This window comes from Psammomys obesus, unplaced genomic scaffold (assembly GCF_907164565.1).
Source record: "Psammomys obesus unplaced genomic scaffold, mPsaObe1.curated_primary_1811, whole genome shotgun sequence".
Taxonomy (NCBI): domain Eukaryota; kingdom Metazoa; phylum Chordata; class Mammalia; order Rodentia; family Muridae; genus Psammomys; species Psammomys obesus.
Genome location: NW_026585987.1, coordinates 4,558,548 through 4,584,566, shown reverse-complemented (window position 1 = coordinate 4,584,566; position 26,019 = coordinate 4,558,548). Strand labels below are relative to the sequence as shown.

The following is a 26,019-nucleotide window of genomic DNA, read 5'->3' as shown; positions in this document are numbered from 1 at the left end:
CATGAAAATCAAGGGTTAGGGACTGAAGAGCCAGGGGCAGGAAGTGCTCAGAGGTGGAACTGAAAGACTAAATTTCTGTGAGATCCAACAGCACATAAAAATAGGAGAGGACGTGCAATCCCGGTAACTAAACATGGTTTCAAAAGGAAGACAGAACAAGGGACAACCTTTGAAGAAACTGGGTATGGAAGCTAGGGATCACTACCAGAGATGTGGCCACAGTAATTTAACTAGTCATTTCTCCCATGCATTCACTCAACCCACTTCCAGACTTAGGTAGTTGAGACAAGTTGATCAGGTGTAGCACATGACATACAAGGCCTGTTTTCTGGATCTCACTGCTGTTCACGTGGGCCTCAAGCTTGTAGGGTCCTCCTGCCCTGCCCAGGAGCTTCGTCTCCACACACACACACACACACACACACACACACACACACACACACACACGTGTCATTGTGCACAGCTGGCCCAAGACCTGTAATCTGTTCACTACATTAACATGAGCTTTTCATTTTCACAGCCAATTCAAGAATGCTGGACACAAGGTAAAACAGCAAGAACAGCAGGGAAAGGGCAAATTCCTTCCCTTCACCAAGTCCCACACACAAGCAGTAACTGTGCAGACTTGACACACCCAGCCTGTTAAAATGCTTCCCACTCTGGTGGGCAAGTGGCCACAACAGGAACCGAATGGATGGGATTATGCTAGGGAGTCACACATGGTGTCTAAACTAATAAACACAACTGTACTATACACTAGAATACTAAAAATTGGTGGCTGCTCTGGTTGATTTCAATAATCAAGTAAATATATTTAAAACCTGAGAACATAGAGAACTGACAATGTATCATTGTCAGTTCCACTAGTAAATATGGATTCTCTTGACAGAGCTAAAGCTGTACCAATAGAGCATACAAAAAAGTGTGATTTCTTAAAGTTCTACATAGGGGCTTTTTTAAAAAAAATAAAATAAAATAAAGTTCCTCACAAGGGTTTTACTTTTATCTACTCGACCAGATTTATCTGAGGGGTGCTTCTCAGCACACAAAGTAAAACAGAAGGAAGTTGATTGTGTAAAAGCAGTCTGACACACCAGACTTGTAACTCAAAGTCACACGTGAAAACAAAAGTGAAGCAGCAAATGCATTGAAAGGCGTATAGAAAGGAACAATTAGTAAAACTATTTACAATATCCAGTACTGACTGGTCTGGGGTGTGGCTCAACAGTAGAGCATGTGCCTAGCATGCTGTAGGCTCTAGGACTCATCCTCATTCCTGAACATCAACTTTTTTTTAAAAATTTAAAACATATTTTAAAAAATCAATGTTAAATTCATAAAAAGGTTTATGAGTGGTTACTTTAAAAATTAATTTATTTACTTTACATCCTGAGTGCAGCCTCCCTTCCCCCCACCACAAGAAAAAAACAAAACAAACAACACACACACACATACATACACCCCTTCTCTCTTCTCCTCAGAGAAGGGGGAGGCCCCCATGGGTACCTACCCGGCCTGGCACATTCCGTTGCTGCAGGACTAGGTGCATCCTCTCCAATGCGAACAGACAAGGCAGCCCAGTTAGGGGGACAGGAGTCAAAGAAAGGCTTCAGTCAGAGAGGTACCCTTCCCAGCCCCTGCTGCTCCAGTTGTTGGGGGATCCACAACCAAGCTGAGCATCTGCTCCATAGGTGCAGGGGTTAGGACCAGTCCAGGCATGCTCTTTGGTTTGTGGTCCAGTCTCTGTGAGACCCTGTGGGCCCAGGTTAGCTGACTCTGGAGGTCTTCCTGTGGAGCCCTTGAGCCCCCCCAGGCACCCTCTAGTCTGAACATCAACTTTTTAATAGACTGAACAAAACAAATCAATAAATGTATCAGAATCCAAAACCTGTTTTATATTTTAAGTTTTGTCAAGAGACAGCAATTAACTACAAGGCTACCAAAGTGTATCTGTTAAGGCACTCAGAAGGGCGGCATATAAAGTTTCAAAAAACAAAACCAAGAATAAAAGTATTACCTCCTTTATTAGAGAATTAATCTATGCAAATTGGTTTCTCCCTGATGTAACCATTGCCAACAAACATGTTGGGGTTACTATAGACCCGACAAGAGGTTGACTTCTGAAAATGACTAGAAAGATCACACAAGAAATTTCTTTCTTGTATCATTCTCCATAAAATGATTTGCTGGTAGAAAAATCTGAAAATTATTTATTATAAGAGATTATCTAACACAGAACAGTCTTTCTTACAGAGCTACATCTTTAAATACACAGCCTTAAAAGTTTGTGTACCTTTAAGTTATTTTAAAGCTGTCCTCTCCAAAAGAAATGAACGTTGTCACTTCAAAAAAAAAAAAAAATTCAGCTCCCATCTCAGTTGGGAATCAGCACTTGTTCTGACCTCCGATGGACACTGAGGCACACAGCCTGACCCAGTCCTTCATATAAAGGCGAGGATAGAGAAGTCTTGATATCTGCAGTAGTAAATCCTGAATTTTAACAGCAGAGTTCAACTTTGGTTCTGTAGGAGTATTTTTAAAAATTTTATTTTTTTAATTGATTGAATTCATACAAAATAACCCTGTTACATTAAAACATCCCCCACGATTTTCCATTGCGAAGACATTCAATCAACAAAACAATTGTAATGGTTCTCTTATTATCCCCCATCTAACGCACTCACTAAGACTTGTCCAGGTCATGAAGGCTGATACATGCAGACTGCAGAACTACGCCTCATTCATTATAAAGCACGTTTCCCAGTGTACAGGTCATGTGACAGCGCCAGCACCACCGGCTGTGTGCCTGTTAAAACTCCTCCTCTGCCTGCTTGCTACGGGCCTGCTTGAGCTGCTGCAGCCGCTCCACTGTCTCCTCGACAGTTCGCTCTCCGTGGACTTTATTGTCTCTGGTGCGGATGTTCACAGTGCCACTGGCTTTCTCTTTTTCACCAACAACTGAAATGTTACACAAAGCTCCGTGAGACTTACGTTGACAGAACCGGAAGCATTTGTCATAATAAGCCTTAAACTTCCCTGTAACTTAAGATACTGAGATGGACAGGGGACTATGTGTATTCAGGCTGAGAAAATATTCTAGTTATTTTTAAAAAAGATTTACTCTAAGTACATAAAACATCCATCCTAAGTCACTTAAGCCAGTGAACTTAATAAAAAGTTATCATATGAAAGCAAATCTGTGTACAGAGACATCAAACTGCCCTTCAGTGGTTTTTGTTCCCCAAACTGCCCTGCTATGCAAACTGAGTGCATTGAATATGCTTATAGGAACCAGCAAGTGAAATCACTGAGCTCAATTCCCAGGACTGCAAAAAGTCAGAAAACCACAAGAGGGCCCGCGGTTGGATGAGAACGCCACCACAGTCAAGTTCACATGCTTGGTTCCCAGTTAGTGGAACTGTCTGAGAAACTTAGAAGATACAGCCTTGTTGGAGGAGGTATGTCACTTGGGGTTGGCTTTAAGCATTCAAAAGCAAACCATCAGGCCCAGTCTCTCTCTCTACTCTGGGGCCTCTGGGTCAGATGTAAACTCTCAGCTATTGCTCCAGTGCCATTCCTGCCTGCCTGCCTGCTGTTCCCTGCCCTGATGGTCGTAGAGTAACCCTCTTAAAAACTGTAACCAAGGCCCTCAGTTAAATGTTTCCTTTTCTAAGTTGCCCTGACCATAGTGTCTCCTCATAGGAGTGACTAAAAACAATAACTAAGACAGGAACTGAGCAGCTTCGTACTAAAATTCATTATGACCAAGTCTCAAGATTTCAGCGGCTTTTCCTATAAGGTCGGGAGCTGTTGCTCTTACCCAGGATGAAGTTATACTGAGCTAACTGTGCATTTCTGATCTTCTTATTCAAGGTACAGCCTGGATCCAGGTCAATGTCAGCCATGAATTTAGCGTCGTGGAATTGTTGCCGTATCTAGCAACAGTTCATCAGAGTTAAAAGAGAATTATAGTTTATTTTGTTACAGACCACAACATATTTCATGAATTTAATTATGCAACCACTAAGAACGAATGCTAATATACATACATGCAGCTGATAACACGAAATTATGACATTGGGTTTACATATTGAAAGCTGATGACCTGACCACATTTTTGGGGCCGAGGATGTCATGCTCAACATGCACAAGTTTGATTCCCAACACGTGAACAAAAAGGGAAATATTTTTTCTCATGACATAAATATTTTAGGAAATCCTCAAAAATCAGAACTCAGAAAATCAAATCCATCAGCTTTTTCAAGAAATAAAACAAAGATAAAGATGCCCTTTACAACTACGTCAAATAATATGAGTGCAGGGAAACTGGCCCGTGTATTAGCCGGCACATAAAACTACCTAACAAGACAAGCAACTGCTTTAATGTTCACTTGTTTCAGGTGTGGTGCTGTACAACTTGGTCACCACCACAGTCTAATAATAGAGACCTTGTTTCAGAGAAAACAACAGAAGAATATAGTACAATTCTGATTATCTAGAATCGCAATCCATTTTGATGTTAACAACACAGTTCACTGATCAACTTTGTTTTATTGAAAAAGTCCACTATTATTAGTGTGTGTATAGTCATGTACACGTATGGCGACCAGAGGACAACTTTCAGGACTTGGTTCTCTCCTTCCACCCTATTTTTAGTAGGATAACTTGTGGGAGTCACTTCTCTCTTCCTACCCTAGGAGTTCCAGGGACTGAACTCAGGTCCAGGCTAGGTGGCAGGCGTCCTTATCTGCAGAGGCTCCTTGCCAGACACTTCTAGAGGGTCTTTCTGGTTTCTGCCGGTCTGCGTCCTCCAGACTACAGAGGCCTATGACCTTGCAGGCAATTCTCCTATACCTTCCCTCTCACTAGGGGAGCGCTGGGATTACCCGTGTGCATTGGGCTTTTTTATGTGCGTTCCAGGGATCAAATTCATCAGGCTGGCTTAGCAAGTACTTTAACTCAATGAGCCATCTTGCCACTACCTATTGCACCCCTACTCTTTTAAAGACAGGGTCTCATATAGTCCAGGCTAGCCTGGAACTCATTAGAAATTGGGGGCTGGCTTCAAACGTGCACACTCCTCCTATCTCACCCAGCTACTGGGATACAGCCTTACTGCCATGCCCAGCCTTCCTCCATGACTGACTGTTAAGCATCTGCAATTCTTTAGTATGGAGCGATCGCTAAAGCAGAACAGATTATTCTGGTCTTTAAGGTGTAAATTCACACAGTTGTTTGCACATCTGCTAGAGAGGCAAGACACTGCCCTGTCCTGCCCGGACAGTAAGATAAAAAAAATTTCAAGATATCGAAGAAATCTGCATTAACAAATTAATAAATCAACAAATATCAGGCACCTCAGCGGTATATGTAATTCTGACGTAATAGTATAGTTTTTTTAAGGCTATGTTTGCTAATTCATTTCTTTATAACACCAATCATTACACAAGTATACCAGAAACACTAAGTGAATACAGGGGTCACAAAGCCATAAGACAAAACAAAATAAACAAACACACACACACACAAACCCCCCCCCCAAAACATTCATGCCTATCAGACATAGAAAAGTTACTTTCTTTGATGTAGTGAGCCCTTGATCTGATAAGAATATATGGCTTATCAATCCAACAGCTTAATAGCACAGTTACTAGGATGGGTGTGGGGTGCATGCTGGTAATCCCAACTATTCATTGGACTAAGACAGGAAGCTGGGTCCAAAGCCACTATGGATGACACAACAAGATCCCCATTGCCAAAAGCTGAATAACAGATTTAGACTGTAAGCCAACTCCCACTTATGGATTACCTTTTGAGCATATTCATCACACGTTGGTCCCACTGGAACCACCATCACTTGGCGAGGAGAGAGCCAGAAAGGCCTAAGAGAGGAATGACAACAGTGAGTGTGACCCTGGGCACATTTATGGAGAAAGGACTCTGTCTAGTTGGCACTGTCTGTCCCTGAAACATCTGAGTTATGTTCTGGCCTTCACAACTTGGCTTTTAATAGAAAAACTATTCAAGTTAAGGAAGTGTGGCCGGGGAGAAGAAAACTAGCCCCAGGTATGTAGGATCTGTGATAAGCTTCAGGCTGCTCAGCGGCCAGCAGCAAAGAAAACTGATAGCCGGAATGAGCCTCACCTCTTGAATTCCTGTATCTCAGGGCTGAAAGCCTTGGTGGCTGGCCTACTGCCTCAGGCATTAAGTATGGGTGGGGCAGGCAATAAATTCCACATTAAACATGGGCTTTTCCCAATTTATCCTGAGTTTGGTTAAAAAATGAGCATGCACAGAATATGTACCAGGGTTCTATTTGATTTTGTGAACTTTAACTGAAACAAGATTATTTCATTGGCAAGTATGAAAAATGCAATATCTGAATTAGGCAAATCCAATTACTGACACTAATATCCTACATTGTTCATATGGAAGGCTGTATGTTGATAACCCCAGGTTATCATTTTAACTGCACTGCAGGTTTGGATGGAGTCATTGAGGACTCTCAACAGGCTCAGCAGGTTTTTACTTCTTTCTCAACTAAAAACTGCTTGGATTCTTAAATATGGCAAGACAGTTGCTTATTCTGACCAGCAAAACTAAACAAATAATTTAAAAACCTAACCAGTCATTCAGGCAAAAAAAAAAAAAAAAAATCACAAGGCCAGGAAAAGCAATCAAAAAGAAATTACATATGGATCTTACTGAATAATAATTATTTACTGTAAAGTTTTACATATTCATTTTTTTTTTTAATTTAAAAAAAATTAGTTTCATGTGAACGAGTGTTGTGTGCAGGTCAAAAGGTGGCTTGGATTCCCTGAAAATGGAGTTAGCATTTAGCCATTTCATGGTGCTAGGAACTGAACCCAGGTCCTTTGCAAGAACAGCCAGTGTGCTAAGTCAACTCTCTAGGCCGTTATGTAATATTTAAACAAATAAAAGTTTTGAAATAAAAAACAATTACTAATAACAAGGGTTCCAGGGTGTTTACGCTGAAGATTAACTTGGAGTCCCACCTGGAACTACCATCCTCCAGCCCCAACAATTAATTCTGATTCCTTTCTGTGAGTACTTGTCATTGATTAGAGGTGATTGATTAGAACCGCCTCCCTTCCATGTTATAAGCATATTTTAGAGTGAGACTTTTCTTCTGGACAAGTTAATCAGACGGGAAAACAAACAGAAGAACCTTACCATTTGCCCCCATAGTTTTCTGTGAGGATGGCAATCATTCTTTCCACTGACCCCAGGATGGCTCGGTGAACAATCACTGGCCTTTTCTTATCATCACCGTCGTGGCTATGGAAGAAAAATTTGTTTTGTCTTACTATAAATATTGTCCTAAGTATAGCCTGAAGGATGCTTAGAGCAGGAATGGAAACTCACCTTACATAAGTAAGATTAAACCTGATGGGTAACTGAAAGTCTAGCTGGATGGTCGCACACTGGTGGTAGCGGCCGATCGCATCTTTTATCTGTATATCAATCTGCAAGGCAAATACTGGGCTCTGATAAGATGCTCTTAACTTTCTTATTTCCCAATTTGAAGTAATGTTTCTTCACCCACAACTAAAATTCACGTTACCCACATATTCCAGGGTACTGACCTTCGGACCATAGAAGGCTCCATCACCAGGATTTAGTTCCCACTTTTCACCAAATTCATTCAAACTGTTTTCAAGTTGCTAGAGACAAAATAGAATCAACTTGAACTTTTGTTCCTCTGCAATGCCCCTCCTTCCCATCTGATTTTGATATAAAGTCTCCTGAGTGTCTTCATGAGTCCTATTGTCTGCTATGAAATTCTGTCTGCCTAAGGGCATCCTCATGAGCCAAAGGCTGCTTTAAACTGACAAAGTACGAAAACGTCCAGTCAACTATGAAGGACTAGAAGACCTTATAGAAAACATTGGCCACTCAACCCCAGAAACACTGCCGTTTCCTTTTGCTTGCATCCACCTGAGAAGACTACTTGGCATTGTGTAAGTTCCCAAGCACACTAAAAAACAGCACTTACTTTTTCGGCTTGGTTCCATATTTCAATATCTCCAAGGAATTTTTCTGGGCGAGTAGAAAGATTCAGTTTAAATGAAAATCCGAAGACATCATACACTGTGCGAAGAAAATCCAAACAACCTTTGATTTCATCCTCAATCTTAAGAAAGAATAAAAAAGTGGTTATTCTCCTTCACTTTTAACACTTCAGTGAGAGTATTTTGCTCCACGGGGCCCTATACCTGCTCCATGGCACAGAATATGTGCGCGTCATCTTGCTGGAATCTTCGGACCCGCGTGAGTCCTGTGAGAGCTCCCGAGAGCTCATTCCTATGAAGCACACCAAAATCAGCTACTCGCAGAGGCAGCTCTCGCCAGGACCTTGGCCGATGATCGAACATAAGGCTGAATGAGAAAGCAAGACAAAACCCACAGGTATCTACGTGAGCAATGGGGAAGGATGTCGCCGCAGTGCTTGCCTAGCACTTATGAGGCCTTCAGTGAATAAGTGACAACAGAAACAGCGATTTAAAAAACAAGAGTAAAACTCTTCCTCAAATATTACATTTAATACCATGAAAGGCCACCAGAAAGCTACTGCTCCTGGTTAGCCACAAGTAACACTTTTTTAAGCCAGAAGCTTCACAGTAGAAGCACCTGCACGAACAGAATGACAAACGAGTTACAATGTAACTAACTGTGGCTAAGAGAGAATAAAGCAATGTCCCCAGGTCTAAGCAAATCCTTGCTCAGCATTTCCATTCATATAAAGGCTAAATCCAATTACTGTGAAGACCCAAATGAAAGGCTCACAATAAAGAAATATTTTTAATGACACACAATTTACTTCTAACACTAGAAACTAGTATCAGAGCTGCTCTAGGTGGCTCAGAGTGTTTCAGAAAGTTAATGCTGTATACAACCCACTTTCTTGAAGGTATTTCCTCTCTGAGCACCTCTGCTTGAATCACCTGCCCACAGAGCTGCTCACATGAATAACCTTATCTATATCCATGTCACTCTTGGACCTCTCAGAAGAACTTTTATCCAAATTTCACAATTTGAGACAGAGGCCAGAGGAAAGGATTTCCCAAGGATATTAACTCTTCAGCATTGGGTTCTGTTAAAATATTTTTTTCCAAGGAAGGAAGAAAAGGTAGGAATATTGGTCTATGGAATTTGCTATGTCCCACATTTAAAGGCTCCTTTCAATACATTCTGCCTGCTTGCTGCTATGACCCCGGGGACCACTCCTGAATGTCTATAAAGGGTGGACTCTAATCAGCATAACAACATGCTGATCACGAAGGTGGATTGTATACAGGATGACAACAATCTTGCATTCAAGTCCTATTCTGATCACTAAGTTTTCTTTAGTAGTTGTTACCGTGTAAACTGGGTTTCCCTATAACACTTTACGCTTAGACAGCATTATGTTTTGTTCTTGTTCATATTCCCTCCAGGCTTCCTCTGAGCACCAGTTTCCCCTTCTGCTTTCTTGGCACAGATATTCCATTACCCCTGTGTTCTCTCCCAGCTGGCTTCCTTCCCTTAGTGTCCTTTCCATACTGATATCATGTATGTGTGTACATGCATGCACATACATGCATGACACACACCTCTCTAAGGGCTAAAGCAATCTAAAGCCATTTTCAGAACAAGGAAATCTTGAATTCAACAATGCAAAGCTGCAGGGCTGGAGAGATGGTTCAAGGGTTAGGAGCTACTCTTCCAGAGGACCTTGGTTCAGTGTCCTAGCACCCACATTGAGCGGCTCACAACTACTTGTAACTCCAGCTCCAACAAACACTCTTATCTGAGCTCTGCAGGCATCCAGACATGTGGCATGTACTCAACAGACACACAGGTAAATTTAATTAAAAGAAAGAAACAAAAACACAAAGCTGCTTGATACCAGTGTCCTGGGCAGTTCATGGGCTTCAGGGCAAACTGCTCCTTCTCCACCTCAAAGGAGAACATGTTCTCACTGTAGTGCTGCCAGTGGCCAGAGGTCATCCAGAGCCGGCTATTGAAGATGTTGGGGGTGACGACCTCCTGAAAGCCTCTTTTCCTGTATTCACTCTGTTAGGGCACAACACACACAGGAACTCAGTGCTCACCTTTGCGAGGGAATACAAACCTACAGAGCAGTTTACGCTGCTTAGTGCAGTCACAGGCACAGCTATCATGACTCAGAAACTCCATGGTAAGTGGTGCACCAAAACTCATGGGGAGAATGCTACCACGGCAGGGCTGCCAGTACAGGAAGACAGGATGTGGACCACTGTGCGCTAATATGTGCATGATCCACCGTGCTGGGAAGTAACACTCCAGAGTAGGCAGGGAGAATATAGTATTTAGCCAGCTAGGAGTATCTGTTATCTAATATGCATACACAAGACCACACATATGAAGTGAAGTACACACAAGCACAAAATATGTTAAAGATTTGTGTGTGAGAGAAAGAGAGGGAGAGAGAGAGAAAGAGGGGGGGAAGAGAAAGAGGGGGGAAGAAAGAGAGAGGAGAGAGAGAGGGAGAGGGGAGAAGAGAGAGAGAGAGAGAGAGAGAGAGAGATGTAAAGCACATGGGTAAGGAGCCATACCAACTTCACAACAGTTCCAAAGGGGTCTTTCTTAAGAAAAACAATGTGTTTTTTTTCCTTTTACAAAAACTATGGACAAATACAACCCAATGCAAATATATTAAATCTGGTGGCAAGAGAGCCCAGCACACGTTATACTGTTTTCTTTAAATATATGCTTCAAATAGTTCATAAAAAAGTGCGAACAGTTCAAGGACTACAACACATTCCCAGGTAAAAGGCTACTGAACCTTCAAGCTCAGCAAGTTCTCTCTCTCTGCATGCTTTCATGAACATGACAAAACCACACATTAGAATGACTCCAAATAATTTATGAGACCATTAACATTTAAAACCATTTATTCATGTGCATGTGGTATTTCTATGTGAATGTGTGCCGCCTGAGTGTGGGTGCCTGTGGGGACCAGAAGAGGGTAGCAGATCCTCTGGAGCTGCAGTTATACAGTACACAGTTATAAGCAGGGCGAATGGATGCTGGACCAAAACCTCAGGTCTTCTGAAGAGCAGCAATAAGTCTTGACCACTGAACCATCTCTCTAGCCTCCACTTTTTAAGAGCTTATTTTTATGTATGTTTGTTTACTGAGTGAACGCTATGTGTACGCAGGTGCTTGCAGAGATCAGTGAAAGGTGTGAGATCCTTTGCAGCTGGAGTTACAGGTGCTTATGAGGCACTTATGTGGCTGCTGGGGAAATGAACTTGGGTCCTCTAGAAGAGCAGGAATCGCTCATAACCAGAGTAAACACTGCAGTCACAAACTTCAACTTTTTCTCCTCAAATACAGATTTATATTTCTTTCAGCACATTCTGATTAATAAAACGATCTTATATCCCAACTCTTCAAAAGACAGTAACAAATAAGGCTTACCCTGATAAATCCCATAAGTGTATTATAAATATAAGCTCCTTTTGGCAGGAAAAAGCAACTTCCAGGGCTGAGTTCATGGAAGAAATAGAGTTCTTGGTCCTGGATAAACAGTAAAACATTGTTTACAAATGTGTAACTGATTGGTGATCCTCAGTTCAGAGTTCTGACATTGTGTTTCAAACTTCAACTATTGAAGAAAAGAAAACATGCCATTGTGTCTTGGGCATGATTTAAAGATGCAGACTTGTAGTTGATTAAAAACTTAGCACAAATCTGTTACCTCCGTAACAGTTTTCAGTCAAGGTTAGCAAACAGTGATATGGAATAAAGTTCCCAAAGCTCTGAGATTTGGGTTTTGTCATCTGTTGTTTTGCTTTTGAATATGAACCACAGGAAGGAGAAAAGGAAAACATGCTGATAATGAAAGACAGGAAAGTGACTGAAAGTCCTTAAGAAACCCACCCACCATTGTCAGCTGCCCCACTGTTGTCATTTTTTCCTAATAGTGAAAGCAGTGGGCAGATCTAGAGGCCAAGGCCCTCTAGAGGTAAAGTTCACTAAAGGAAAATTTTAAAGAAACAAATGTAACTCCAACAAGGGAGGACAGTCACAGGCAACTAGAGATGAAGAAAGATGGGCAGAGTCCACTTGTGACCCGCTCTATCCCCTGAAAAAACAAGCAGACTCATGTCTCAGATTCAGACTTGACAGCGTCACAAGAGCCGGTGAGAAGGGTTTCCAAAGGCAGGTTCTACCAGCTCTGAAATGCTGCTTACAGGAAGCCAGGTCAAGCACACTCAGGAACAGTAACTGAGATGAGCTTGGGATGCTTCAGAAGGAAAGCGTGGACACAACTAGCTTCCAGAGAGCAGTCCTCTTCAAAATGAAACTTAGTGCTGAGCAGGCTCAGCTCAAATGAGCTGAGGAAACTCAGACTAGACACTCCACTATTCCTTAACGTACCCTCCCAATTTTCCTATGATCTCGGTTTTTGGCTTCCTCTTGGAACTTCTCCCACTCTTTCAGTAGTTTGGGGTCAGGGAACGAAATGCCATAAATCCTCTGGAGGGTTTCCATGTCTGCTTTGCCTTCCCAGTATGTGGAGGAATTCTAAAAGCAAGACCAACAATGACACAGAACTTAAATTTGTAAGCATCTCACATATTGTAATAGTGTGTTATTTTTTACAACCACCTTAAAAAGAAAATCCACACTAATTTCTTCCGCAAGGAAACTACATAAAACACAGTCCTAGTAAATGTCTCTCGTAGTTTTGAGTTTACCCCGAGTGGGTAGCCTCATCCACAGCATGGAATTCTCTGCTTCCTTTTCTCCAGAAGGTTCTTCCCCCAGATCACAATCCTATGAACACTATTCCAACTACACGGCTCCTCTCACAAAATGATTACGCAAAATGGACAAAATGGAAAGGAACCCATTAGAACAAGGAAAGGCATTTGGAATTGACTTGATTGTTCTTAGAACTCAGAGAAAACTCTCATAATTACAGCATATCTAAGCAAGCATAAAACCAACTGGATTACATTATAAAAAACTTAATCACTAGCTAAACTCCAACACTGAGTCTCAAGGCTTTTGAAGCTGCAATGGTCTGTAACCGCTGACTTTGTGACTCCTCAAACTTGTCCCCGTATGCTGGCTCTGTTCCTGAGTATTGGGGTACAGAGGACACAGCATTAAAAGCAGAACCTGTGATCCTCTGTACACTGACAAGCAAACAGAATGTAAGAAAGCAGCAAGCAGTGGAAACTGTGGTGTATGTGCTCCACACAAGTCACAGCCAGCCTTACCTTGTGTATTTTTAAAGTCTTAATCTTCCCTGTGTGTCTGACATGAGGACCCCGGCAGAGATCTATCAAAGGGCCACATCTATAGATGAAATAGAAGGAATTTTAACAGAGGCAGACGAACACACCAGTTGCACTCAACAGCATTCAATATTCTCACCTATAGACAGTCGTGGTCGGGGTGTTTACTTTTTCATTCAGTATCCGGCACTTGAACTTGTTGTACTGAAAATGAGAAATGAGACGTCACAGTGGCTTCTCCTGCTTCTCTCTAAATACGCAGCTGGAATGTTAGTCGCAGCTTTCTTTGAACACACCAATATTTCATGTTTTGAAGACAATTCCCTTTTTATGAGGAAATTTTGATACACTCTTCCAGGACTGGCTAGTAAAATCAAAGAGTTTATGGCTCAGTTTACCTTAAACATTTCTAGCAACGTTTCCTTCTTCACTTCCAATCTTTCAAAAGCTTGCTTCTCTTTAATGATTTTCTTACACAAAGTTTCCAGGGAAGAGAAATCATTGCTGGATACACCCCTAAAAGAGAGAGAGAAAAAAAAAAATCATAACTTTTCCATATTCCATTTGAATCAATGCAGGATTTTTCCCCTAATACTTTAAAATAGAGCCTGTATCATATATTAGAATTTAATATTAAACTGTTCATGAATTCTATTGTATTTTCACTAGCTTCTACCTCAACCACTATAAACTTTCTCACAAGCGACATCTGCCCAAGCTTCATCATAACAAAAAGGAAAGGAGAATCTGTTTTATTTCCCAGCATGGCTTTGGGCACACTTCCACCCATCCCAGAGATTTACTATATGTATCTCAATACTTCAAATTCTGTTACTGCCACTAGCAGCTTTATACTGTGAACTATAGCTCCTTTTCCTTCATTGACAATGCTTAAAAAGTAATACACAGACCCAGAGCCACTCAGGTTTTCTCTTCACCCAGTTTCTTAACTTACCCTTCTTCAAGGTACATATCATAATAGAACCCATTTTCTATTGGTGGGCCGTAACACAAGCATCCACCATAGACTCTTTCCATGGCCTCACCCATTATGTGGGCACTGGAATGCCAATATACCTGAAATGTAAAGAAAAATGAAATGGCTTCATATTTTAAAGACACAGATGGGAGTACACCCAAAGCAATCAAGGTTCCAAAATAATAGAGAAAGATGTCACACACAAGTATGGCCTCCAGGTTACACCTGAAAGCCACTGATCCATGTACACTACACAATGAAACAAAATACGTTGTCTCTCCTTATGCAGCTGTGGTCCAGTCTCTACTGTAAGTCTAAGATGCATCACAGAAACTTACTGCCTGTGCTTCCTCATCCTCAAACTTGAGAAGCTCCAAAGTACAGTCTGTCTCCAGAGGGCGGTCCAGGTCCCAAACAACCTTGTTCACTTTAGCAACGACAGTGTTGTCAGCCAGGCCTTGACTGAAAATATAAAAAGAAGATGGTGGTTATTTGGCAAGACTTGATAGTTAGTAAAAATATTATTTTAGAAGAGGATGAAAGAATAATGTAAAAATGAAGGTGTCCACATTTAGCACTTGCTTTTCAAGTGCATCCACGTTATGTACGTATTAAAACATAACACAGGACCCCCAAACCATGGCTATAAATATAAACTTGGTGCGCAGTATTTTTATATATTATAAGTTACTCTATGTCCATGCGAGGCAGACAACAACCCTGCATTGTGAGGGACACATGAACTATACACTGTGTATTCTTAGCTGTTTTGTTTTACTTCAACCACTTAAATGTACGATTTCTGGCTGTCATCATAGTTTGCTGACAACTAGTCTTAGATGCGTGACAACTTTATCCTGATCAGATAAAGTGACCACCTGCGAATCCAATCGAGAGTAAGAAAGCTTGCCCTCTGTCAGGGAATTATGAGTCCAAGTCTCCATTGTTCGTAAGATTTCCCCTTAAGAATATACAGAGTTCTTCAATGGACTTATAAACACACAACATTATTTTCATACATGTCAGCTTTTTTTTACTTTCCCTGTGAGGTAGCCTTCCTTCGCAAAGAAGCTTGAATCTGAGGCACCTAAGTCAAAGCTATTAAGCACTATCCTGCCTCTGCAGTTTTATGATCCTAACAGGTGACTAATAAGTTACTTCCTAAAAGAAAACCAAGATATGCAAGAGCCTTCAGAAATTAGCACGGAGTCTTGACTAAAAACTTCCACTCATCTTGATTTTTCAAAGGTCTCAATTAAGGTAAATATCCTTAGCAAACATAAGACTATTATCAGGAAATACCTGGCAAGACAATAAATGAACATTTAGTTCCATCATGAAGCACAGATGGTCAAAGAAGGTGCAGTACTTACCTAATTCCACATGCAATCTGGTATGGTGTGGTTCTCCAGGACTCCGCATCCACCTGTTTCCCATCGGGCAGAGTGACTTTAATCGGCTTGCTATCTTTTGCTGCCTTTTCAGCCAGGATAGAATCATGTTCTGCCTTTAGCTTATTATACATATCAAGGCGCGTGTTAATATACTCAGGCCAAGGATTCAACTGTAAAAGAACAAATGAAGCAGGAAAAATCAGTTATGCTTGGTTTACTTTCAGAGGAAATAACAATACATAAAACAAAAATCCATGGTGACTAATTCAGATTGCTTCACAGATCACAATAATCACTGGCATTGATCTAGTCCCAATAATAGTTGAACGGCCAATATCTTGAGTTGATACCCAATTACCATTTTGTAATTTATAGTTTGTTACAGTGACTTTTTCCTCTTAGGATGTCCTCCTAAGGTCTCAAGGATGACCTTGAACTCATGTTCTTCTCTTCCTAATACCAAGAGGGCTAGGATTAAAGGAGCATGCAATCATGCCTGGTTTATGTGTTCCTGGGGATGAAAATCAAAGTTTCATGCATGGTCAACAAGCATGCTACCAAAAGAGCTGCATGCCTGGCAGAGTCAGTTAAGATCTTTTCTAACTAAATGAGCTTGTAACTTCAGCTATGAGCAACACTGTGCAGAGAAAAACAAAGTACGCTTTGACTCTCAATCAGGGGCCAGTCTGTGGAGACAGTTGGGTTTATGTCGACTCACAGCCAACCAAAAATTTATTTGACTTAGAGGATCCTACTTAAAAACAAAATAAAACAACAACAACAAAAAAACAAAACAAAAAGAAAAACAAAAAACATGTATCCAATTCAAAGATGCCAAGATCATCTTTCTCAGATTATTTAAATAAAATACCACATGTCACTATTGTCCATATACCTGATACAATTAACCAGAATATTTCATATAAAACACCAGCGAAGATCCCAAAAAGTTTGACAAAGATAAAAAAAAAAAGACAAAACAAAACTGACTTCTTCTATTGCTCAAGCAAGTAGTGAATCTGATAATTGTTATCTCCAAACAATGGCAACATAGATCATTCTTCAACAGGAACCACCCTCTAACCCCACTTTCACCCCCTCCTTAAAAATCTCAAACTCACTACGTAGTCTACTCCAGCCTCGATCCTTCTGCCCCAGCCTTCCGAGAATGAGATTAGAGGTTTGAGGCACCATGCTCTTATAGTAGCATGGTCATTAGCAGCTATAAAGAAGAAATGCTTTGATTTTACTATGACTTTCTATGTGTGTACATATATTGAAATTGTCAGCTATTGCCAGGCCTGACGGCACATGTCTACAATCCCATAAGACTATCACCCTAGTCCATTACTATTGATGAAGAATCAATAAACTGACAATGGCCACAGCCTATCACTGTACAAAGACAAGCTCAACATTAGTCTATCCAATGTGTGTCTGGTTATCCCTTCCCGCCCAACCTTCCATGTCTTACTACAGTCTATTTCTGTATATACTTGGCATTTTCTAAACAGAATAATTTAGTTAAACTCACTCAGTATTAAGTGACCAATGTGTTTCATGCCAGCCTCTCCAAGCGCAGACCACTGGGTAAAATCTACAATTGTCCTTAGACAGTCACCAAGACAAGTGTGCAAATGGTGGGAGCATTGAGAAGGCAAAAGGCAAGCTTAGACACATCACGTCTACTCTTTACTTTGATAGCCAATTTACAACCCGTAATAATCACAGGTCCCACTTAAAATTCTCTACTCAGAGGAGTCACTAGGCTGCTTGTTTCCTATGTCTAGGCAGTGTTTCAAACCATGATAGGGCAATACACACAATTCCAAACAAAGAGTAACAAAGAAATGAAGAGACATGCATATTACTCTTTACCTGCAAATCTTAGGACTCACTATCAACAATTTCTCCCATGATAGGTATAAAATGAACAGGGATTGGCTTAGTCAAAACCATCCTTTATCACTTGTAAAGCCAGCCTTTGTAATCAGTTGTAAGCTTAGCAACTCAGCATTATAAAAACAGAGTTTGTATTTTGCTTTTATAAGATAAGGTCTCACATTGCCGTTGGGCTGGCTTAGAACTCAGCATTCTCCTGCCTCCAGGAGATTAAGGGTGTGCCTCTACTCCACCCTATGTAACCAGCTCTTCATAGTCTACTTATTGAGGCACTTTTAAAAAGCTCCGTCCTTTGTGTTCCTACATCCCAGCAGCTTTCCAAGGTCCCCAATAAAACTGCAATGACTAAATGAAAGAAGCAAAGCAGTTTACGGCAGTTCAAACTCAAACCCAGCAGAACATGCATAACTACCTTGAACACCAGGAACCAAGGGCATTCTGGGATGGCTTTTGAACTACCAGTTCTATGTCATGTGACCCCAGGAACTGAATAATTTTCTAGATACAAGTAAACCAGACCCCAGAAGCAGATCCAAGCCATTAAAAAAGGAATCAGGAACTGGATTCTGTTTGGTCTGGTTGTACTTGTAGGAACCCAGCACTGTGTCTGGGACTCTTTAACGTCTCACTATTAAGAAAACAGAAAGTCAGCATCTCGGCTTGGCAGCCCAGCCACAACTGCAGCCCTTGCTCTACAATTTTCATCTCTCATGCTTCCAGCCAAATCCATCGTAAAGTCATCTTACAACCATACACATGTGCCTTTGCACTGTCGAGTGAGTATCTGCAAATCCCTTTTCCCCTTTCAGGCTCATTTCTTAACTGTTCTCTCTGGTTTTCCAAATAGTGCTACCTTACGGCCTTCAGAACCCTTACACAGGGGCCAGCAGGCCTACCATCTGAGCTCAATCTGCAGCCTGCAGACTGGAGAAAGAATGCCTCCAAGTTGTCCTCTGGCACCCATGTGTGTGCCATGCTATGAATAAACATACACACACACACACACTCTCTCTCTCTCTTTTCTTATGCAGGGCAAGTCTAAGATAGTCCCCTGTTCCTCTCCACCCTTCAAAACCCAAGCCTCTATGGCTTGTATCACCTCTGCTCGACCTCCATCTCCACCTCCATCTTTGTTCTTCTTCTTGCCTCCTTCCTTTCGCTTCTCCTCACTGGCATCCACCTAAAGAAGCAAAAGAGAAGTTCTCATTTCAGCCTAATTTGACATCTTTTCCAAAACTGCAGCTAAGAAAGTTATCAGCTTAAAAAAAAAATTTAAAGGAAAACCTCATTTTCCTTTAATGAGGAAGATTGGAAATTCCATCACTGGTAGAGACAAGTTAAGCAACTTACAATAAAAACAAGCCCTAAAAAAGTAGAGAAGGCCACTTGTCAATGTGCGCAGCCTCAAATTTCATTTACAGCTATTCCTGTAATTCTCCCTTCAGGCTTACTTGGACCTGTGTTAAACATAAACTATGCAACTTATCTGCTAACAGTTATTTCAAGGGGCAAAAGAAAGAATTATCTACCTACCTCTCCATCAGGGAGACTAAAGCATACATATGGACTGGGTGATCACACACATCCCTTCAGTTCTTCTAGGCTGTTTTCTCTCTTGCAAACTGTCATTATGTTCTTTACAACAGCCTTGTTGTGAAGATTATGTGTGAAAGAATTAAAAGGTTTTGGCCTGTGGGGCTGGGGATATAGCTCAGTGACAAAAGACCTTTCATGTTAGATCTATACCAAAATTTAAGATACCTGGTTATTACAGAGGCGTTAATACCACATTTTACATTCAAATAATTTTATCTGGAGTTTTACAAGCTTGACCAGGGGGTGACTATGTTGGCTAACTTCTAGCTTCATCTCAATCTTCAGAAACAGTCAGACTCTGAAGTAACAGAGGTGGGTTTAAAAGTGGGATTAAAGGACAGTAGGGGAGGAAGCAAAGTGGTATCTTTTTTTTTTTTTTTAGAAACAAAAACCATATTAAAATAGAAACAAAATCTGTATATAGCTCCCATTGACCCCCTTAAATCTGTATTAGAATGCATACATAAGCATTTTAGTGACTTGCCCTATGAGGATGGAAACTCCTCTTGCTGAAGACCTTAGCGTTGCTCACCTGGACTGAAACAGCCTCTGTCATATGGCCTCACCTCTTTCCAGGGTTCCTTAAACACCAATGCCTTGTCACTTTTGACAATACAATCCATATACTTAAATCCCTACTTAAAACCCTGCATGTAGAGAACAGTGATATTCCCACGCGCCGTATGTCCGTCTTCTCTTCCAATACAGCTGAGACACAACACAATTCACCCTCTCTATCTGGACAGCCCTGCCCAGCCTGGTTTACCTGACCTCATTATCCCAAATTCAATAGAACAGTGTGACTGTATAAGTTCAGTGCTTCCTCTCTAACTCAATTGAGCTGATCAGAGAATTACGACTTTCCAGTCCTGTACACTTACGCTCTTTGGTGGCCCCAAAGGTAGGAATCGACCTCACTTTAGCCACCTGCGCTGCTCGGCGCAGTGCCAGGACAAATAAATACACAGTACATCTGTTGGCTGTGAAAGTGGGGGTGGGGGCAGGAAATACGAGGAAAACACAACAGTATAAAAATGATTTTGGAGATGTTCCTAAGCAGTGGAAGACAGCCCAAATCAAAGTTTAAAGGGAACGTGTGTGAAGTTATCTAGAACACTTCCAGCACCCAGCCAACAGAAGCTTTAATTTCCAAGCAGCCTGTCAAATGGGGAATCCAGCCTTCACAAGTTACTTATCCTAAAGCAACCAACCTTGGGCAAACTGGATCTGATATCAGGTACTGAGATCTGATCCCAGGTACTGGCTTTTCCTTCCTAACTAGAGCTTTTTGCGCCACACAGTTTTAGGACTTAAAGGCTTCTTCAATGTTCTTACTGCCTATTTTAGGGATAAAAATACAAGTGTGCACGTCCAAACCCCCGTCGTTACTGTCTGGCTCTGAGCAAGACACTCAGTCTCAGGTCACAGATCTTTGGGATCTGTGGGTCCCGGATCACTCCTGACAGGAGAAGTTCCTGACTTACCACCCTGGCTCCCCAGTACTGGCTAGTCCCTGCTACTTTTCACTCCCTCCCGCCGGGCGATGCCGGCTCCCAGGACACATCCGGCCTCCGGGGCCCCACCGCGCCCGCTCACCGGTTTCTCGCCGTCCATCTTCCCCGAAGGGCTGCTAGACTTCTCTTCCGACATGGAAGGACAGCTGAGATTCAAAACCCGAGGGCTACAAGGAACAGAAAAGCCTGGGCCGGCGACGAGCACCAGCAATTCCGCAGTGCGCGTGCGCCACGTGGCCCGGGCGGAACCAGCTGATGCAATGGGACGCCAGGTCCCGCCCACTGCCGGGAAAGACAGGCCAATGGACCACGGGGAGAGGCGGGCTCTCCCTCTCCCCAGCCAATAGAATAGCTAGAGGTGTGACGAGCCCTTCGAGGAAACTCGAGTACTCAGTTTTAGAGTACGAGGTGAAGCGCGCAAGCGCACTCTGTCGCCTGTAGGAGGGCCTTCGCGGCCACCGTAGTAAACGTGAGCGTCGTGGGTAGAGCCTCTCGGAATTATTGAGCAATCTGGATGTGGTGTCTGGCGCTCTGGCTTATCTCAGAGGCACTTTAGCTGGACTGCTGGCTGACTGACGGTGTGAGGCGACGACTGAAGCCTTTCTCATGGGAATGGGACCGGTTTGGTGTTCGTGGGACAAGCACCTTTGGCGCTAACCCTCCTCAGTGCATCATCACGGAGCTTTGCCGTGGAAGGCACACGTATAAAGTTAGCTTTTTATTTGGAGAAAATAACCGCTGGCTCCTCACGAAAGTCGCCTAGTTCTCGGGAGCTCGAGATGAGCGTTCTCTTACTTAAGCATTTGTGTTCTAGTCTGACCGCTTATCTTGATAGCGGCTACTACGTGTTTGTTTGTTTGTTTGTTTTTCCTAAGTAGCCAGGGAATCCTGGCTGATCTGAGAGCCCTCGGCGAGGCATCCAAATTGTGAATTAAAGGCGTTTGCCACCAGGTTCACCTCCATCCAGCTTCCCTTTCTCGTGGGTTTTCTTTGTTTTTGAGACAGGGTCCCACTACGTAGCTCAGCTGTCCCAAAACTCACTATGTAGACCAGAATGGCCTCGACCTCGTAGAAATTCAGTTGCCTGTGACAAATACTTCTTGAATAACGTCTTATTTCCAAGGAACATATCCTCCAACGTATGTTGTAAATTTGTAAAATTCTGGATTTGCCCCTCTTCATTTCCGGCAGCCTACATTTGTCATTTCTGAAGGTACTTGGATGCCACTGACTCTCCGCCACATACTGGTTGTCTCTAAGACAACCAGCCTTCAGGAAAGCCTCTGAATTTATTTTCACTAAACAAATGAAGTAACATGATACTTAATGTTACTTCACCTAGGTCTCAAAAGTCAAAGTTTAGAGTTTTCTCAAATTCAGCACTATCCATATTTAGGCTGAGTAACTGTGTGTGTGGTGGACTATTGTGGGGTTATAAGGTGTTTAAACAATTCTCCAGCTCTGCCCTACGCAGTCAATACTTTCCTTCTCCCAATTTTGATAACCTAATATGTCAATAGCCATTACCAAATGTCTCGCTGGGCCAAAAATCACTTATATTAGTGATTATTAGTTGAGAATATTAGTTTAAAGAATTAACTTTAATTAAAGAATTAAACTAATATTTAAAGAATTAAATATTAGTTTAAAGAATTACCTTCCAGATGTGCAATCTTTGGGCTTCATCAAAGAAAAATGTACTAGAGGTGTTCCTTAAATTATTGACCAGAATGATTGCTGATAAGGGAGGACCCAGATTTCTTTGCATGGGCAGATCATTTTTTTCTTCTAGCAAATCTGTACCCATTCTGTTTCTGAGCACTTACTCATGTACTTAGTGACCTGCGGTTATCAATGAAAACATTTATATTGTCCTGCTTCATATAGAAATACATGAGTGATTTTTTAATCTTTAAAATAATTTTTATTTTATGTGCATTGTTGATTTGCCTGCATGTGTGTCTGTGTGAGAGTGTCAGGTGCCCTGGAATTGGAGTTACAGACATTTGTCAGCTGCCATCTGGGTGCTGGGAATTGAACCCAGGTCCTCTGGAAGAGCAGCCGCCAGTGCTCATTACTGCTAAGCCATCTCTCCAGCCCTGAAATACACCAGTGATTAATACTGACCTAAAACAACTATTTTAAGGAAATAGGAAGATACTTCATTTTGAGTCAAGTGTGAGTGATGGTAGCCCAGAAATGTGGATTCAAGTTAAATCCAATGAAACGTTCCACCATGGAAAAGTTACATGAATTTTAATTTTATTTTGTGCTGGGGATCAGACTCAAGGATATCTGTATGTTAGGCAAGAAAAGAAAATAATGAACAGTCTCTATTACAAGCTGCAAGGATAATCATCAGGTTGTCAGGCTGCAGCAAGGCAGAGGATTTGCAGGATTTAGATGTCTTTATCACGTTCTCACCCTTAGGGTTAGTGAAGAATAATCATCAAACTGAGAGATATATTCCAATAATGTTATCTAAAAATCATAAAGATATTAGGTCAGATGCAAAAAAAATGGCTATTAAACTTAACTAAATATACCCCAAGATAACTTTAGCCTTGACCTGTAAACTTGTGACAGTCTACACAGGCAAGGTCGTATTAAAAGGTAATCTCTTCAGAGGGCTCACTTCACAGTGATGCCTGTATTTGAAATTCCTCTGTATTCATGAGGTTTTTTTTTTTTTTAATTGAAAATAGTTTTCCAAAGGAGCACCATGGGAACCCTGAAGAACATATTTTGATTATGCTTGTCCCTTTCTCAACTCTCACCACCTTCTCTCCGCCCCACCCACCCACCCAAATCCTTTCTTGCTCCTGTTAAGGAATAAAGAGCCATCTTTTAAAAAGAAAGGAAGGAAAGGAAACAAAGAAAAAAAAATAAGATAAAATAAAACAAACAAGCAAAAACAGAGAGCCAAAGAGAAAGTGCAAGAAACACATATAGACACAGAGACACACACGTTGGCATGGCATGCATAGACAGAAAACCCCTAAAGCTCAAAACTGGGAATCACAAAGTGAACCAAAAGAACTATTAGGTAAGAAAAGAGGGGTGGTTGGGAAATGCCCAGTCAAAGTATTTTGAGACCAAACAAGACAAAAACCTCCAACAATACCATTGAGTTCATTTGTGTTCAACATCTATGCTGGATGTTGGACCTGGCCTTAAGAGTAGTTTGTATACCCAGTAACACTTCATCAGAGAAAACTAATTGTTTTTCACTTGTGAGTGGTTATCAATTGGAGATAGCTTCTGTGTTAGGGAAGGGACTTGTATCCACTTCTCCCGTCAACTCTGGGACCACACTGGGCGCTGAGCTGTTCAGACCATGGCCGTGTTGCTGCCATGTAAGTCTGTATGTGTGTCAGCCCTGCTGCACTTAGAAGACCTCGTTTCCTTGGTGCTCTCCCTCCCCTTTGTGCCCCTCCCCTACTCTTCCTGTCTCCTCTCTATGGGGTTCTCTGAGCCATAGAGGCAGGGAATAGATGAAGGCATCCATTTAGGACCAAGTTTCTCACTCTGCACCTTGTCCAACTGTGGATTTCTGTATATATTTCCGTCTAATGCAGAAGAAAGCTTCTCTGATGATGGCTGAGCAGGACACTGATCTGTGATTATAGCAGAATGTTGTTAGGAGACGGTTTGTAGCTATGTAGCAGAGCAACAGTATTTAGTTTGCCCCTAGGTCTCTGGTCTCTTTAGCCTTAGTATTATGGCCATCTGAGCAGTATCAGGGATGGGTTCCGTCTCACACAGTGGGCCTTAAATCCAGATACTGGTTAGTCCCCAAAGCTTTGTGCCACCATTACGCTATTACGCCTTGGGTGCTGCTCGCCACTGTGATCAAGGATTTGTAACTGTGTTGGTATTTACCTTTACCCTTTGCTGGTGTGCAGCATATCTTCCAGTGCCATGAAGAAACGGTCAGTAGGTGAAGCCCTTATGTAGGCACCGGCTGTCCTTCTCCATGTTCAATGAGTTAGGTGGGTGCTAACCTAACCAGCAGGGCCTTATCTTCAGTTTGTGGAGAGAAACAAATAGTCTTGGCAGCAGCCTGAGTTGTTTGCGGTTTCCATGGTGCCCCTTTGGCAAACAATTTGATTAGACATAATCTATTGCAAGTACCAAAAGTGACAAAAGATCTCCCTTGTTATTTAGATCACCTTCATATCTATACATATTTTAGGGAGCTTCTACTGTATTAGTTTTCCACACAGCCCCTCAAACAGACCTTGGTTTTAGCTATTTGTCTTTAAATTTCCCCTCTCACTCCCCTCCCCTCCTCATTTGATTCTCCCATTCCATAGCCTTCCCATCCATAATTGTCTTCTGTAGTTGCTCTTCCCAGGGAAGTCCATCGATACCCCCATTCCCTTACTCTATACCTAATCTCTGTGGTTATATGTGGTTATATAGCCTGTTTATTGAAGACTTAACAGCTAACATCCATATATAAGCAAATACATACATTTGTCTTTTGACGTCTAAGTTACCACACTCAACATGATTTTTTTTCTAGCTTTATCCATTGATCTGCAAATTTCATTATTTTTCTTTCTTTAACAAATGAGTAATATTCATTGTGTAAGTGTACCACATTTTCTTTATGCATTCATCTGTTGATGAACATCTAGGCTCTTTCCAAATTCTGGCTATTATGAATGGAGCAACAGTGAACATGGTTGAGCAAGTGCCTCTGTAGAAGGATGAAAGGTCCTTTGGGTGTATGTCCAAAAGTAGTACAACTGGATCTTGGGATAGATCTATTCCCAGCTTCCTGTGGAACCAACACACTAATTTCTATAGTGACTGTGCAAGTTTGCACTCCTACCAACAATGGATGAGTGTTTCCATCACTCCACATCCTTACCAGCACAAACTGTCATTTTTTAAAAAATTTTCTTGGCCATTCTGTCTGATGTAAGACAAAATTTCAAAATGGTTTTGATTTCCATGTCCCTGATGACCAAGAATGCTGAAACATTTCTTTCAGTGCTTCTCAGGTATTTGTATTTCCTTTTTTGAGAATACTCTGTTTACATCTGTACCCCCTTTTTTAATTGCATCATTTTGTTTTTTACTTGATGCCCAGGTTTATTTTTTACTTCTTTATATATTTTATATATTAGCCCTTTATGAGATGTAGTTAGTGACAGTCTTTTTCCATTCTGTAGCCTGCTGATTTGTCCAAATGATGGTGACTTTTGCCATACAGAAGCTTTTTAGTTTCACGAAGTTCCATTTATTAATTGTTCTTAATGTCTATTTTGTGTTCTGTTCAGAAAGTCCTTCCCTCTACCAAGTAAGTTCAAGATTAGTTCCCACTT

General features: G+C 41.6%; 1 protein-coding gene across 1 annotated transcript; it reads right to left on the bottom strand.

The window, feature by feature from the left end:
* Positions 1-1,874: 1,874 nt before the first annotated feature.
* Positions 1,875-20,920, bottom strand: Tars1 (threonyl-tRNA synthetase 1). Its single transcript, XM_055601097.1, has 19 exons — positions 20,766-20,920; positions 18,673-18,753; positions 15,651-15,841; positions 14,616-14,739; positions 14,254-14,375; positions 13,697-13,814; positions 13,438-13,502; positions 13,281-13,359; positions 12,433-12,579; positions 11,470-11,568; positions 9,914-10,080; positions 8,241-8,403; positions 8,021-8,158; positions 7,611-7,688; positions 7,390-7,490; positions 7,198-7,302; positions 5,810-5,882; positions 3,821-3,935; positions 1,875-2,958 (listed from the first exon to the last, which is right to left on the bottom strand). Exons 1-19 carry the CDS (start codon positions 20,817-20,819, stop codon positions 2,810-2,812), a joined length of 2,169 nt encoding a protein of 722 aa, XP_055457072.1. The 5' UTR covers positions 20,820-20,920; the 3' UTR covers positions 1,875-2,809.
* Between the last annotated feature and the right edge of the window lie 5,099 nt (positions 20,921-26,019).

Coding starts and splice junctions, on each gene's coding strand:
- Tars1 (XM_055601097.1), bottom strand. CDS start 20,819: ATGTCGGAAGAGAAGTCTAGCAGCCCTTCGGGGAAGATGGACGGCGAG. Junction 15,842..18,672: donor GAGATGGAGGTCGAGCAGAG/GTGATACAAGCC, acceptor GTTCTTTTACAG/TTGAATCCTTGGCCTGAGTA. Junction 7,689..8,020: donor TATGGAACCAAGCCGAAAAA/GTAAGTGCTGTT, acceptor TTTTGTCTCTAG/CAACTTGAAAACAGTTTGAA.